General features: G+C 43.0%; 1 protein-coding gene across 2 annotated transcripts in view; it reads right to left on the reverse strand.

Annotated features, from left to right (window-relative positions):
• The window catches only part of pex1 (peroxisomal biogenesis factor 1), a 66545-nt gene that overhangs the window by 2572 nt on the left and 47626 nt on the right, over positions 1 to 16347 (reverse strand). Inside the window, exons 19-23 of one of the 2 annotated variants that reach the window (XM_033046524.1) lie at positions 14541 to 14644; positions 12550 to 12726; positions 7949 to 8179; positions 6525 to 6722; positions 4161 to 4291 (exon numbers count right to left, since the gene is read on the reverse strand). In XM_033046524.1, coding sequence (XP_032902415.1) covers positions 4161 to 4291; positions 6525 to 6722; positions 7949 to 8179; positions 12550 to 12726; positions 14541 to 14644 — 841 coding nt within the window. Of the gene's footprint in view, positions 1 to 4160; positions 4296 to 6524; positions 6723 to 7948; positions 8180 to 12549; positions 12727 to 14540; positions 14645 to 16347 lie in introns of both variants that reach the window. The other variant, XM_033046534.1, reaches the window with a different exon arrangement.

Below are 16347 nucleotides of genomic sequence, written 5' to 3' on the forward strand. Positions count from 1 at the left end.
AATCTGGCAACAATGTTGTATTTGAGACCAAATATATCTTGGATCCATGGAGAACCAAAAATGAGGGCGAGCAGACCAGAAAACCAGTAGGCGCTGGTCAGTTGTTGGAATGAGGTTCATAGCAAAGACATCCGTCTGGAATTTGTCAAACAAAAAATCAGGCTGTTTAGCAGGTGTGCCAGTCTCCCTATACTGTGACTAAAACACAATCCAGTGTCTTTGAATCAAAAGGGTGAATATTCTAGTCAGTACAGAATTTAAAACAGCAGATGATTCACTGAATACACTATAACAGCTTCAATGGATATTACAGCATAAACTTATCAGTGAAAAATTCTCTTTTAAGGGGCCTTTTCTTCTATTTCTACTTTCCACCTTTTCTTTTTTATTTTATTTTTTTATTTTTATTTTTTATATCCACACTTCACATTTTTCTACTCTCTACCATCTATTTTTCCACTCTTTCCCCTTTCTATTGTTTTCTTTTTCTTGTCTTGCCTACTCATAACATAAAACTAGAGGTTGTACATAGAATGGATTACGGTATGACATAGTTGGCACCTAAAATTAGGTGCCACTGTATTGTTTTGTATTGTATTAACTTCTAATAAAATAAACAAAAAAAAAAAAACAAAAAAAAAAGCATATCTTTGGAGAGATGTTGCCATGGAATACACTATCGCTCACTTGTCCTCTTTAACAGTCCTGAATTTTCAGTTTAGCGTTGCTATATTCAATCGCAATATGGAGAAACCAAATGGAAATTGGTGCCGCAGCAGAAGAGTTGTTGCCTTGCAACGCCGGTGACCCGGATTCGATCCCGACTACGGGTGCTGTTCTGTATGGAGTTTGTACATTCTCCCCGTGACTGCATTGGTTTGCTCCCACACTCCAAAGACGTACAGGTTTGTAGGTTAATTGGCTTGGTACGTGTAAATTGTCCCTACTGTGTGTAGATAGTATTAATGTACAGGGATCGCTGGTTAGTGCGGATTTGATGGGCTGAAGGGCCTGTTTCCACACTCTCTAAACTAAACTCTACAGAGCACCTCCGTAGGAGTGATCCTGACTATCCAGTTACCTGCCCCTTCGATTCTCCATCCCACTCGGTCTTGTCTGTGGCCCCCTGCACTGTTGCAATGAGAGCCAACACAAGTGAGGAACAATACCTCATTTTAAATTCTATTTTATTTTTAATATGTTTTATTATTTATTATTATTTATTTATTTTTATTTTTATTTTTATTTTTATGATACTGCCTGTAAGGGAAATTCATTTCGTTGTCTCTAACTGAGACAATGACAATAAATTTGAATACAATACAATTTTGCATCTGGTCCAGTTGCGGTTTTCTAGAATGGATAGTAAAATTCTCCAACTTCAAGTATCTCATTCTTTTTCATTTGAATCAGCACAGGCAATTTCCGTTAGTTATCCATTTTACGGGGTTTTATCTCCCTCATTTAGTATAGCCTGGCCTGCTATTAGACACAAGGAGCACTCTGCTTTAACTGCCACATTAACCCATTTGATCTACCTATCATAATCTTCCCTGGAACTGAACTACCTCTTAATTCTATTTTTCCAGTTCTATTAATGATCAGAGTCTTGTTTGAGTTGAGTTTGAGAGCCTGATGGTTGTGAGGAAGAGCCTATTCCTGAACCTGGATGTTGCAGATTTCAGGCTCCTGTATCTTCTATCTGTCACAGGTCTCAGATCTAAAGCTGTCTGATCTGCTCAGTTTTTCCTACATTGTGTTTTTGGGGACTAGGATTGACTGCATTGTGCCAAAGAGAGTCAAATGATAGTTGCCTGTTCTTATAAGCTTCCTACAGCAGTCATATGAATAATTAAATTAGGGTACCTTCAAGATTGATTGGCTGTGGTGAAACTGCTAGATTTTGTATTAACAGAATTAGAAACAAAAATGATGTTTATACATGGAGTATTTGGATGATGGGCAGATGGACCGGGTAGGGAGGAACTGGGTGTTTGTGGGAAAGGATCTGTGTGGGGGGGATAATGAGGGAGAGAGGGACCACGAGGTTACATGATGTTAGAATTCAATGTTTATGCCATTGGTTTGTAGACTACCGAGGAAGAAAATGAGGTGCTGTTCTAGTGTGGTAGTAGAGGAGGCCAAAGTCTGAAAGGAAATGGAGAGGGAAATTGAAATGGCTAGCAACTAGAAATACCAGGTGGACAGAGCTCATATGCTTAGCAAAACTATCGCATAGGCCGCATTTGGTCTCACTTTTATGGAAGACACCACATTGAGAGCACTTAGACAACTTTAGAGCAGATGCATTGAATTTCTGCCTCACCCGGATGGGGGCAAGGAGTGGAACGCCTCATATTGAGGGCAGAGGTAGAGAAACAGAAGGGGATGGCTTCCTTACAAGAGATAGGTACTGTTCAAAGAAAATGGAGGTAAAAATAAAATTCCAAGCAATAGCAAGTTTGTACTTACCCTATTCATGGCAATAATCCGGTCTAGAATAGGCGCTGACTAGTATTGTTTTGGATTGAGTTTAGTGATACAGTGCGGAAATAGGCCCTACGATCCCCGCACAATAACACTATCTTACCCGCACTGGGGACAATGTACAATTATGCCAAGTCAATGAACCTATAAACATCTACGTCTGGAGTGTGGGAGGAAACCGAAAGATCTCGGAATAAACCCACACAGGGAGAACGTACAAACATGCACCTATAGCAGAGCTGCCAAGTTTTGTCAGAGCATTTCAGTATTCTAGTACATGAAAATCAGAATTTTGCTGAGGAAATCAGTATTTTTACGCGGTGCCATTTTGCTGAAAAATTGGGGGGTTTTATGTGTGGTCATACCTATGTAAGAGTGCAACAATGCATAACTTTGCTACCAATTGCCATAGAGGGAGTGCAGAGAAGGTTCACCAGACTGATTCCTGGGATGTCAGGACTGTCATATGATGAAAGACTGGATAGACTCGGCTTGTACTCGCTAGAATTTAGGAGATTGAGGGGGGATCTTATAGAAACGTACAAAATTCTTAAGGGGTTTTGCAGGCTAGATGCAGGAAGATTGTTCCCGATGTTGGGGAAATCCAGGACAAGGGGGTCACAGCTTAAGGATAGAGGGGAAATCCTTTAGGACCGAGATGAGAAAAACTTTTTTCACACAGAGTGGTGAATCTCTGGAACTCTCTGCCACAGAAGGTAGTTGAGGCCAGTTCATTGGCTATATATAAGAGGGAGTTAGATGTGGCCCTTGTGGCTAAAGGGATCAGGGGGCATGGAGAAGGCAGGTACGGGATACTGAGTTGGATGATCAGCCATGATCATATTGAATGGCGGTGCAGGCTCGAAGGACCGAATGGCCTACTCCTGCACCTATTTTCTATGTTTCTAATTGACATGTCTTCTACGCACCTTACTTGACGCACTTTACTCTTTGTATACTTCTGTTTGAACGGCTGCTTCCTGCTTTAAGCACCAGATGATGATGTAGAAGCCATTTTGGAAGCATCCCTCTCCCTCCTTCCTCCCCCTCTCCGTCCTTTTGTTCTCCCTCCCTCTCTTATTCCCTCACTCCCTCTCTCCTTTTCCCTCCACAGACAGTCTATGACCCATAGCGCTACGTGTAAAGCCCATAGCGCTATGTGTAAAGGCAATAGTGCTCCAGCTGGTAGCACTATAATTAGAACTGTTCCTTTAAATTCCCACGCGCTAAACTGACAGCGCGTTTAAACCTGTAGCGGGACAGGCAGATCAAAGCTTACAAAAATAATCATCCAGATCTTGAAATTAAAAATACTAATAGATTTAATCTGCTATAATTTTTAGAGTTACAGTATGACTTTTTATATCCTTGCATTTTTTAAGCAGCAAGATGAAACAGGAAGTTAGGCCGATTTTTAAAAATCCGTATTTTACAAAGCAAATCCGTACATCCGTATTCTTATCGCATTTACGTACAAAATACGGAAACTCTGTACTACTTGGCAGCTCTGCTATGGTCTGGATTGAACCCGGGTCTCTGGTGCTGTAAAGCAACAACTCTACTGCTACGCTACCGTGCTGACTTAATCTTGTACCTGAGCAAACCAGTGGTATTGTTGAACAGTTGCAGATTACAAATTAAAAACTGAAAGTAAACCAATAATTTCTACTCACATTTCGGTGAAATTGCTCCATTCTTGTTGACTGATGGAGGGTCTTGTACTTGCAAGTGCTGTCAGTAAATGTGATTGGCAAATAAGTTGGGAAGTATTTGTGGATCCTGCTTGATTTTGAGTATTGCTCTCCTTGAACAAAATTCATATGTAATAGAAATATTGGTATTTAAAACATGCAAAACTGCATACGCTTTAAACATGTTACTAGGGATTTAATTTTTTTTAAACAAAGAAAATCATGAACATGCAGGGAGTGAGTTGGATATGATAGATTGGGGAGCTTCATTAAAACTATTGCTGGTGGATAGGGAATGATCAATGGTTATGAGATGCAAAGATAATACTTTTCTACCTGACATAAATACAAAAGGAAAAGTTGGGAAATATTGTATAACATAGATAAATGCAAAGTTATTGCATTTAGTAGGAAAAAAAGGCATGTTATTTAAATGGCATTATTTTGGAAAGTTTGTGTGTACAAAGAGACTTGGATGCATCTGCACATCAGTCACAAAAATAAACCTGCAGATGCATCAAGCTGATAAGCCTAATGATTCATTGGACTTTGTTGCAAGAGCATTTGAGTATAGGAGCAAGGATATCTTGCAATAATTATACACAGCCTCTGTGAGACTACTGTTTTGACCTACTTAACTGAGGATATACAGTATACCCTCATTATAATGGATCATAGAACTGCAGATGCTGGTTAATACACAAAAGGACATAAAGTGCTGGAGTAACTCAGCTGGTCAGGCAGCATTTCCAGAGAACATGGAAAGGTGACATTTCAGGTTGGGACTTCTTCAGACTGATTCAGTCTACTGCGTTACTCCAGCACTTTGTATTGTTTCACCTTAAAACTAGCTGCCGATGCCACTGGTCTGTACCAGTGAACCCTTCCTCGCAAGCTGCCGCATGGTCCAGTTGATGCAGCTGTTGCGGCTCACATTTTAGCCCATGGCCGGCAGCGCTTTCTTCAGGCCACTGCTTACGACACGATGCGCCCGGTCACTGTGGGGCTCCCTTCCCTCTCGCCAGCTACTGCTTCTTTTTGTTGCCCGTCACTTTGTCCATCCCCCTTCCAATGAAACCACCCCCCCCCCCCCGTGGAGTATGTCAATGACTCCTGGGGAGGAAGATGCGGTTGGGGGAAGGGGGGCTGGCAAAGAGACACAATGGACAAAGCGACGAACAACAGGGAGGAGCGGCAGCTGGTGAGAGGGGAGGGGAGGGGGCCCCACGGCGACAGAGCACATTATATTGTTGGCAGCGGCCTGATGAAAAAGCTACCCGTCAGGGGCTACAATGTGAGCTGCAACAACTGCTTCAACCAGGCGGTGTGGCAGCTGGTGAAGAAGGGCTCACTGGTGCACCTTGCGAGGTGAGGGTCGCATCGATAAATTAATCCAGTACAACCCAAATTCATTACAAAGGGATCTGTTAAAACGAGCGCTTACTGTACTTGTAATGTGGGAGACGCAATGAAGGTTCACAAGACTGACTCCTAGGACTGCCACAGAGAGATTATGACAACTTGATTTGCATTCACCGAGTTCTGAAAGATGAGAGTGGAACCAACCGAAGCACTACATTGTAACAGGTCTAAAAACGCAATGTTGGGAGGGTGTTGTCAGTGGCTGAAGACTTTAAAACGAGGAGTCAATCTTGGGTAAGAAGGCAAGAAATTTAGGAGGCGTTAAGAAAAAAAAATCTCTATTGGGAAGGTGCCCCCTGTACCCCCCCCCCCCCCCACAGTGGGGGTACAGGGGGCTCCTGCATTTTCAAGAAATTGAAAGTGATTCCCAAGCTTTCTGCTGGTAGTTTACATAACAGAAGCTTAGAATTTTTCTAACACATAACCAGTAAAATAACCCCCAAAAGATAAATATTTCAAGAAATAAATGACTTCATACAGCTAAAAAAATCTTTACAATTTTTGGCTGCAGCCAACTTCTGCTTCAGTAAGGGAAGCTAGTCGGTGATTGGCCGCAACGTCCTTCGGAGACTGCATCTGACCGGCCGCCGAGTGACCGGCGCATTATGTGATTGGACACAATACCCTTTTAGACAGCAGCTGATTGGATGGGATTTTAAGGGAAGCTGGTCGGTGATTGGACGCAACCCCCTTGAGACATCGGTTGATTGGCCGCCAAATAATCCGGCAACAAAAAAATTGACAAATAGGAAAACAAAAAAATCATAATTCCGATTTAAATCGGAAGAATATCATGCCTGTTAATAATTGTTGTAACTATGTATCAGATGTGAACTTCCTTAAAGCAGAACTATAACAGTTACACATTTACGACTTCGAATTTTAATATCAATCTTTCGGCATTGATAAATAAGTTAACTCTACCATGTTCTTGTTCTTCGTGTTTGCTTTAATAACATTTAATTCAGTCCATAGCTGTTCCACTTGCTCCCGAGTTAGCTCCTGGTATCCTTCTTGCAGTGACGACATATATGAAGGGAGCTGAGAAGATACGGTGTCCCTTGCAGATGTAATGGTGCGATCCAGGGTCACTGAATTTGGTCCTGACATGCACTGAGAGTTCTGCATTAATTAAAAATAAAAACTTGTTTAGCTAGTAATTATAACGGATGATTGTCGATCTTAAAACATGTTAAGACTGCTTTTCAATCTAAAATGGGGATTGACTTTTTCTTGTTTGAGACCAGAATATTCATATTGACATAATTAAAATATAGCTGTTCAAACATTCTATTACATGTATTACTTTTTCTAAACCACTGGTTGCACCTGTGCCGAAGGACACTGGCTGGCGGGCCGGCAGAAGGCGCTGAGGTGGCGGCTGTTCCATTGTCTGATCCTGACAACTTCCCTCCCATGGCCAGACTCCCTACACGCTGTAAAAGGAACTCTTTCTCTTCCCCCCCCCCCAACAGCGCTGTCCTTTTACAACCACTTCCCATCAGCTGCCAGCAATGAGGATAGACTTCGTTATCCTTCAGTACAGCAACATCGTTCTTGATGTTGCTGTGCTGAGGGGTTGCCAAGTCTATCTTTCTTGACTGACAACCTAACCTTCGGCCTCCAAGACTCAGGTAAATTTTTGTGCCTTATTTTTGGGTAAAAAATAGTGTCTTCATTGCCGGGAAATACGGTAGCTTAGTTGGGCATTATGTTCAGTGCAGACATTGTGCCTGAAGGGCCTATTCCTGTGCTATACTGTTCTACATCAATTGAGTGGTGGGTATATGGAATGAGCTGCCAGGGGAGGTAGTTGGAGTGGGTACTGTAACAGTATTTAAAAGACACTTGGATAGGAAAGCTTGAGGGATATGGGCCGAATGCAGACAAATGGAACTTGCGTAGATGGGACATCTTAGTCGCCATGCATTAGTTGGGCCAAAGGGGCTGTTTCTGTGCTCAATTACTATATTAATAATGCCGTTTTGCCAGCCCATCGGAGGTCACAGCCTTGGGGGGGGGGGGGAGAATCATGACAGAAGCCTCCTCGTGGCGATCCACGGAAACGACGACACGATGCACTGACGTGTTGGGCGACCAATTCTGTCAACATGTTGGATGACGACAGAAGCCAACACATCGTCTAACACACGAGCGATCGAACCTAGCCTAGGCACCACATTTTTGAGGGGTTTTCTAAAAGGGGTGGGGGAGATTTAGTGCACTACTCTCATAATTGGTCCGGATTAAAGGAGGTGCACTAGTTGGCAGAAAACCTGTAGCATAGATGCATCTTGGTCAGCAAAGGGTTAATTTCCATACTATGACAATGAAAAAACAAAACTGGCCTGTTCTGAAGATGTTCCATTTCCCACTTCTGATTCATAAGAGCTACCAAAGTAAAGGCGCCAGATGTTAGGGCATGGATCATCAGGTAATATTTCACTAGTGTCCAGGTAAAAAGCGGAATGTTCCGAACCACCTTCTACGTCCCCCACTGACTCATCGGAACCACTGCTATGATTCAAGAAGATCATGGAAGATAAACTTGCATCACTATCAGATCCTGAATGTGCATCCTAGAGTAAATTAGAAAAATTATTTTGGTTAAAGTGCCAGAAATTGGCCAATATCATTGCAGGAAAATAAAGGTGAAACAAGAATATTATTAAAAACTTTGCAGCCACGTAAATGCCAGGTCATTTTAGACCATTGCAGAAATAAATATGATGAGACTCTTAAGCTTAATGGGTTTTTTAAATTTGAGACCACAATGATCCTACAGGAATGAAGTCTTGAAGTCACATATTTCAGTTTCCAAATTTTTGAGCTTTTTAATTTTGTTAAAGAAAATGCATTTCGATACTAACATTCGAAAGAATTGGAGGATAAGTGGCAAAAAATAGATTATATTAAGATTCTGACACTTTAAATGTAAATTATTACCCATTTACATTCTCCACTCTACCTTTTTCTAATTTGAAATAATAATTCATTTGGTTACATTTCAAAATCTGCTGCTATTACCCAGCAGTCAGTGGAAAGAAGGGAAATACTTGAGTGGACCTGGGAAGGCCAGGAGGAGGAGAATAGATTGGTTACTCAAAATTAGAAAATTAAAATGTTCATGTCATTGGGTTGTAGGCTACATCAGTAGGATATGTGCTGCTTCGTTTACATGGCCTCACTCAGGCAATGGAAGGCACAGGGGACAGGTATATGGGAAGGGGAATTGAATTGGCTGGCTCTGGTGGACATGCCCTTGAGTGTTCTCCAGGGCCAGTTGGCCTGTCGCCCAGTTCCTCTCCTGCTCATCACTCACCCCTACAGGTTCCATATTCCCCACCTGCCATTCTCTTAGGTTCTACACATCACTCCTCACCTTCCTTTTTTATTAGACTCCACCATATTCAGTCCTTTGTTTTCTCAGCCAGACTTTGAACATCCCCACACCCATCTCTTCCTCCTCCCTCTGACATCTGTCAATCAACACCTAACCCAATCTATCTTTCACTTGCCAGCTCTTGCTCCACCCCTTTCTGTCAGCTATCTTCCCGAACTGTCGTCTTGAAGGATTTAACCCCAAAATGTCAACTGCCTGACCCACTGAATTCCTTTAGCAGTTTCTTTATTGCATATGTTGTCTATTTTGATGGTTCTGTCAATACAAACCATCTACAACATAGACTAACACTAGATACGAGAATTGATATTGAAATAGACTGGATTTTCTTTTTCAAGGTAATGGTCTTACAATTGCTCATGCAGAAAGTATTAGTAGCAGGGCTGACCAAATACAGTGAAGATTTAAAAATGAGATTGACAAGTCACCAGGAAAGGAAATTTCAGCACATGTAATAAAGGTAATATAATGTAGTTGCATAAAATTGTGTGCAGTTCCAGTTGTGATGATATGGTTGACAATAGAGAAGACTGGAGAACTTTAGTTATGAGGAGAGACCGGATGGGCTGGATTTATTCTTCTTGGAGCTAAAGGGGCCTGATAAAGATATAAAATTATACGGGACACGTGGGACTAACTAAATCACCTTAATCACCATGCACAAGTTGGGCTGAAGGGCCTGTTTCTGTGATGTATGACTGACATTGAATAAAATCTTTTTTTCTCATGATGGGGATATGAAAAATAAGATTGCATTGATTTAACATGACAGGAAGGTGTCTCAGAGGTTTTAAATGGAAAGTTTTTTTAAACACTAATGTGTATGTGAATACACATACAATAATTGTATAAGAAACATTTAGGAACCTGAATAGGCATGACAATGGATAGAGAACAGTGCGGACAAATTCGTTTAGCAGAGGTAGGGAAAAGGTTGGAATATCGGTGCTGTTTAACTAGGATTCACAATCAAAAACAGAATTTAGAATAAGCGAGTTCGGTAGTCCGAAAAACGCAAGGAATCGTGGGATTTGTCAAAGGTCAAACGCTATAAATAAAAATCGAACGAAGCGCTGTAGATACAGTGAATATAGTTTGGGTCTGGTTTTTAATCTTTTTTCAAGTTTGTATTTGTCAGGGGGCAGATGCGAGTGGAGGGGGGGGGGGGGGGGGGGGGGGGAGTCCCCCCGTGATAACTGGACCGGCTCTCGGCAGCTGCACGCACACAGAACCGCAGCCAGGGTCAAACCCATGTCGCCGAACCGCCACTGGACCCGTCCCTCACTCGAGTGGCTGGAGATGTCCGGACCGATGGGACACAGCCTCCAGGCACACAGCCAGCACGGAGAAGCGCCAACCCGAGCTCACCACCGCCTCTCCCACCGGGCCAACCGGCGGCCCCAGGCCCACAGCCAGCGCAGAGAAGAAGCGCCAACTCCAGCCCAACCACGCTCTAACTCCAAAGGAACTCGCTCCCCGATGGGCCGCTACGGCGACAAGTGCCAGTTCGCCCACGGCCTGGCCGAGCTGCGCTCCCTCAGCCGCCACCCCAAGTACAAGCCGTACCTTCCACACCACTGGCTTCTGCCCCTACCGTACCTGCTGCTACTTCATCCACAACCCCGAGGAGCGAGGGCCCCGGCCTCACCTGCGCCAGCCTGAGCTCAGCCTCCTCCAGCCCGGCACTCGACTGGGCCGCGCTGCGGGCGGCCTTCAGCCCAGACCTGGAGTTGGAGCTGGCCCGAACTCTGAGCTTGGGGCTGGGCAAGGGAGAGGGAGGAGGTTGCTGCTGCCGCCAGCACCACCATCACCAACAGCAGCTGTAGTGGGCGCCCGGCCTGCCCATGGCCGGCAGGAGCCCGTCCGCAGACTCTCTCCGACCAGGACGTCACCAGCAGCAGCGGCTCCGAGATGCCCGTCTTCGAGCAGGGCCGGCGGCTGATCAACCATGATCACATTGAATGGCTCGAAGAGCCGAATGGCCTACTCCTGCACCTATTATTTATTGTCCGCCCATCTTCAGCAGGAGCTCGGTGTCGTACTGAGAGAAAGGGGTGGAGGTGGAGGACTGCTGGCCAACCCGGCGGGACAGGCAGAGAGAGCAGAGCTGGAACCGGGGCCACCCCGGACACCTCCGGACAGGGATGGGGGGCAGGGACAGCCCAGCAGCAATGGAGAGCCGGGCCCGACCCCAACCACGGACGAAACGCAAGCCTGCACACAATGCAGCATCACCGTTACCGAGACTGTTTATCGCAAGTGACCTATGACCTGGGCATGCAGAGTCAGAATATCGAACTCGCTTATTGTTAACTTAAGGACTAAAGGGCAATGCAAATGGCAGGCAAGAACATTTTAAATGCAAAGATGAGCATTAGATTTGAAGAAATAAAAGCATGTGGAAGTTGATAAACAAAACTTTTTGCAGGATGGAATGCTAAGCAAAGTTTTTGAAAAGATCATGTTTACGAACTGGAAAGAAGACCATAGTAATTGTAGATTGGTTATTGCATGTGAACCAATCATAGTAGAGTAGCATCACTAACCTCACCTTACTGTATGCTTTATACTAACACCCACTTCCTACACTAGGTAGTCCTGGAAGCGGTGATGATGAACTAGCAACCTGCTGTACCACTATATTATGTGTAACAATTAAAGATGACTTTAAACTCCAGGCTGTATGACATACTTATTTACATGGCCATACTTATTTACACTAATAAATGAGGTTGGAGGTAATAATGAGACAATTAAGGTTCTGGCAACAGGCAGGCCAATTTTGGGAAGAAAGTAGGCAAGATGAGATAGGCAGACTTATGAAAGAAAGGTTACATGATTGGGGATTTTAGTTTTATTACACAGTTCAATCCAATGAGCAGAACTGATATGTTGGCCAGGGCAGGTGAAATGAAATATTTGGCAATGGTACAACTGGATAAACATCTATATATTTACTACTAATGGAGAATAAATGACAGCAAATAAGAGATATAGTCAGAGACATACAGCGTGAAAACAAGCTCTTGGTCAATTGAAGTAATTATCATGTCACAGGAGAAGGGGGAAAAAAAGTTGTACAACACTTTTCTTTCTAGCTTTGATTTGGATTCTAACTTTTAGGTGACACTGCAAGTTAAATGTCAGTTAGCGGTAGTTTAGTTTAGAAATACAGCGTAGAAACAGGCTCTTCAGCCTACCGAGTCTGCGTCGACCAGCACACTAACACTATCCTACACCCACTAGGGACAATTTACAATTATACCAAGCTAATTAGCCGACTAACTTGTACGTCTTTGGAATGTGGGAATAAACTGGAGAAAACCCATGCAGGTCCCGGGGAGAACAAGCAAACTCCGTACAGAGAAGCACCCCTAGTCAGGATCGAGCCCAGGTCTCTGGTGCCGTAAGGCAGTAACTCTGCCACCGTGCCACCCAGTAGAATCTAATTTACATTAATGTTAACCTTTAAGTACCCAACAGCACTATATTTTTATTTCTTCCATTGTATCAATGAATGAGATATTCTTACACCAGATTACCTACTTGTAGTACACTGGATGACAGAGTGCTGTGAATAGCATCGAGCTGGGCATTGCAGAACAAAGCCTTTAAGTCAGCCCCAGTAAAATATTCAGTCATGCTTGCAATTTGCTGGAAGTCAACATCATCCGCTAAAGGTAAAGTCTGGCTCAATGCCTTCAGAATCTCATAGCGTGCTACCTGATGTGAGAGAGGAAGAACACATGGCATGAATTTTATTTGTAACATAAGGAAATATGCAGATTTAGCGATAAAATGGCTTCATTTTGCATATAACTGGCACAGTTAATATGATTAACTGAATTACAGCAAGATGTCTGAAATAATTAAAGCACAAAAGTCACAGATTCTATATGGCATTTTGAACTCTGCAGGAAACTTGAACAAGCTGTTCAAATACATTGGACATGGGACAAGCAGCAACTCTGGAAGCTGGTTAAATACTGGCTATTCACTCATATTAGGTGGGCTCTAACCCTAGGCTTTACAAAACTGTATATTCTTGGGCATTATGCAAACTGCACGTGTCTACATGGAGGGACAGTAAGTTCTATGTCGGGTGCAGAGTTTTCAGTAGCTTGTTATAGATACAAAATGGAAATGGGTTTTTACATTGATTAGACACTAAATCTATCAAAGGCTCAAATATTACTTGTCGCTCAAAGCAGTTTTTTTTTCCCAAACACTCCCCAAAGATTCAGAGATCAATCTCGACCCGAAACGTCACCTACTCCTTCGTTCCATAGATGCTGCCTCACCCGCTGAGTTTCTCCAGCATTTTTTATCTACCAGAGATCATTCAAAATTACTTCTTTATATAATCAAGAAAGAATGGCAGTTCTCTGAACAAAATAACTCTAACAAATGACACAACTTTCAAACTGCTAAAAACAATGATATAAAATGCTGTTTATCACTGTAAAGAGTTAATTTAAAAAAATTCAGCCTGTACAGTTCCTATGGTACACTGTGACATGCAAAATTCTGGAGTTATATAAATTAGAAAGTGGAAGAAATTCAAATGGGGCATTTGATTCACAAACAGATAAGTTGAATTATTTTAACAGCTGGTTATTTCACAACTGAAATATTGCACCTGAGCCTGGTCAACAGATTATGACAAAGGATCATGAGGTCCAAAAGTTAGCAGTGACATTATTTACTAGGATGGATTTAGACTTGAGCAACTTTAATGAAGAGGTCAAACAGCAAAAGCTGGGCCTGGTTTCTTTGGAACAAAGAAGGTTGAGAGATTTGATACAGATATCCATGCATAGCAGACGGAGGGAAGTTGGTCCTATTAGCAGATGGTTCATGATCTGGGGGACACAAGTATGACATTTTAGGCATTAAATACAAGGGCATCTTACAAATTTTATTATTTACTCAGAGGGCAGTTATGATCCGGAATTCAATACTGAGAATAGATGGTGAAAAATGTTTCGGAAAAGGAAGTTGGATTAGCACTTGAAAGAATTTCTGGGCGATAGTGGAACGGGAATGACTGGATCGCTTTACCAAGAACCAGTAGAGATTTGATGAATGAATGGCTGAATTACTTTCAATTGTGCAATGATTCTTTGATATTTTGCTAAATAGTATTAAAACTGCAGATCACACCTGTGTGTGTTTTTATGAAAGTTGAATCCTATATAAATGCATCATTTAAAATTTGTTAGGTTGTATATATGGAAGAGCTTGTTTATATTAGAAAAACAGACACATGTCTAGGGACTCCTCAAATTACCATCAATTCATATATTACTGCAATGTTGTTTTTAATATAGCCAACCTTCTTAATCTGTGCAGCACATTCTGCAAAATATTAACATGGAATTATTTGTGATTGACAATATGTCTTTCCAGCTAAAAGCATTCACTAAACCTTGCAGTTAAACATTAGCTTTAAAAAAAAACACTTTTTTTAAACCCCAAAATTTACTTTAAAAGCCAGATTTCCCTTCCCAACTATAGCTCCAAAACCATTTCTATACCTGATCAGGAGGCGGGCAGTACACAGATTTATCGAGACGACCTGGCCTTAGCAAAGCAGGATCAATCAAGTCTGGACGACTTGTGGCAGCCAAAACATAAACGCCTGTAAACAATATTGCAGGTAATTAGCATAATAACCAAAGAAAGCAGAAAACACAGCCATTCAAAAATTACCAGTTTGAGAACTCCATTTGTTCAATGAAACAAGTGATGCACTCCAATAGTGAGTCACTGAGAGTCAATTGGAATGAATCCATTAACGAGTATTGGTGTTTGTATGGAGGGGGGTGGGGGGGGGGAGATGGGTAGCGAATACTGGAAGACGAGGTTCAATAATGTTCGGTTGTAAGACACCCAAGCAGAATACAAGGTGCTGTTCCTCCAGTTTGTACATGCTTATACGCAAGTCAAGACTGACCTACCGGGTTACTTCATCACTTTGTCTGGATTCGTACTCATTTCACCTCTTCCACCTCCACTTCCTCCTATAGCTTCACAATTTGCCCTTCTACTATCCTTTTGTCTTTTTATCTCTGGCCTTTCTCCAACCATCCGCCTTTCAAGATTAAAAAACATCCTCTCCTGCATCCATTTGCCAGGCTTTCTCATCTCCTCCATCTATCTCCCTCCCACACAGGCAGCAAGATATCGCAGCAGCAGCATTGCTGCCTTACTGCGCCAGAGACCCGATTTCGATCCTACAGGTGCTGTCTGTATGGTGTTTGTACATACTCCCCGTGACCTGTGTGGGTTTTCCTGGGAGTTACGGTTATCTCACACACTTCAGTGATGTACAGGTTTGTAGGTTAATTGGCTGGGTAAAATTGTAAAATTGTCCCTAGTGTGTGTAGGATAGTGTTAGTGTGCGGGGATCACTGGTCAGCACGGACTCGGTAGGCCAAAGGCTGTATTGCTAAACTAAAGCACAATCAGTCTAAAGGACCCAGCCTGAAACATCATGTAGCCACGTTCTCCAGAGATGCTGCTTGACCCGTTGAGTTACTCCAGACCTCTTTTTCTTTTTTTTGTGAAACAGTATCTGCAGTTCTTACTGTCTACAATGACATCCAATGAACTACAGAAAGAAACCCTTGGTTTGGAATTAAACATATTACACTTATGAAATACCTTTCACAAGCCTAGGAAATCTAAAAGCAAGTTTGATGGGTCTCGATCTGTGTGGGGGAGGGGAGGTGTGGGGGAGGGAGAAGCGGGTGTGGGGGAGGAGGGTGCGAGGGTGGGGGTGGGGGGGGGGGGTAGTGGAGGGAGGGGTTTGGGGGGGGGGGGGTGTGGGGGAGGGAGGGGTGTGGGGGCGGGGGAACCTTCAAAACCATAACTTTTGTACTATTTCACCGATCGGAACAAACCTATTTGATGTAGCAGAGGAGAATGGTGAGTAAGGTGGCAAAAATCATAGTGCCATGGGGGATAGTTTTTACACAAATGTAATTACAACGCAGACAGGAAATGGTCAAGATGAGAGTTTTAGTAATATATAGATAGATATAGATAGATGTATTAGTCCGCTTCCAAGATCCAAGCACCGTATCTATAACTTTTCACAGGGATGGATTCAGTGAGACAGACAAAAGTGCTGGGAAACTCAGCGGGTGCGGCAGCATCTATGGAGCGAAGGAAATAGGCAACCTTTCGGGCCAAAACCCTTCTTCAGACTGATGTGGGGGGGGGGGGGGGGGGGGGGGAGAAGAAAGGAAGAGGAGGAGCCAGAGGGCTGAGAGAGAGCTGAAAAGGGGAGGAGACAGCAAGGGCTAGCGGAAATTGGAGAAGTCAATGTTCATACCACTG

The sequence above is a fragment of the Amblyraja radiata genome, chromosome 2, assembly GCF_010909765.2.
Source record: "Amblyraja radiata isolate CabotCenter1 chromosome 2, sAmbRad1.1.pri, whole genome shotgun sequence".
NCBI lineage: Eukaryota > Metazoa > Chordata > Chondrichthyes > Rajiformes > Rajidae > Amblyraja > Amblyraja radiata.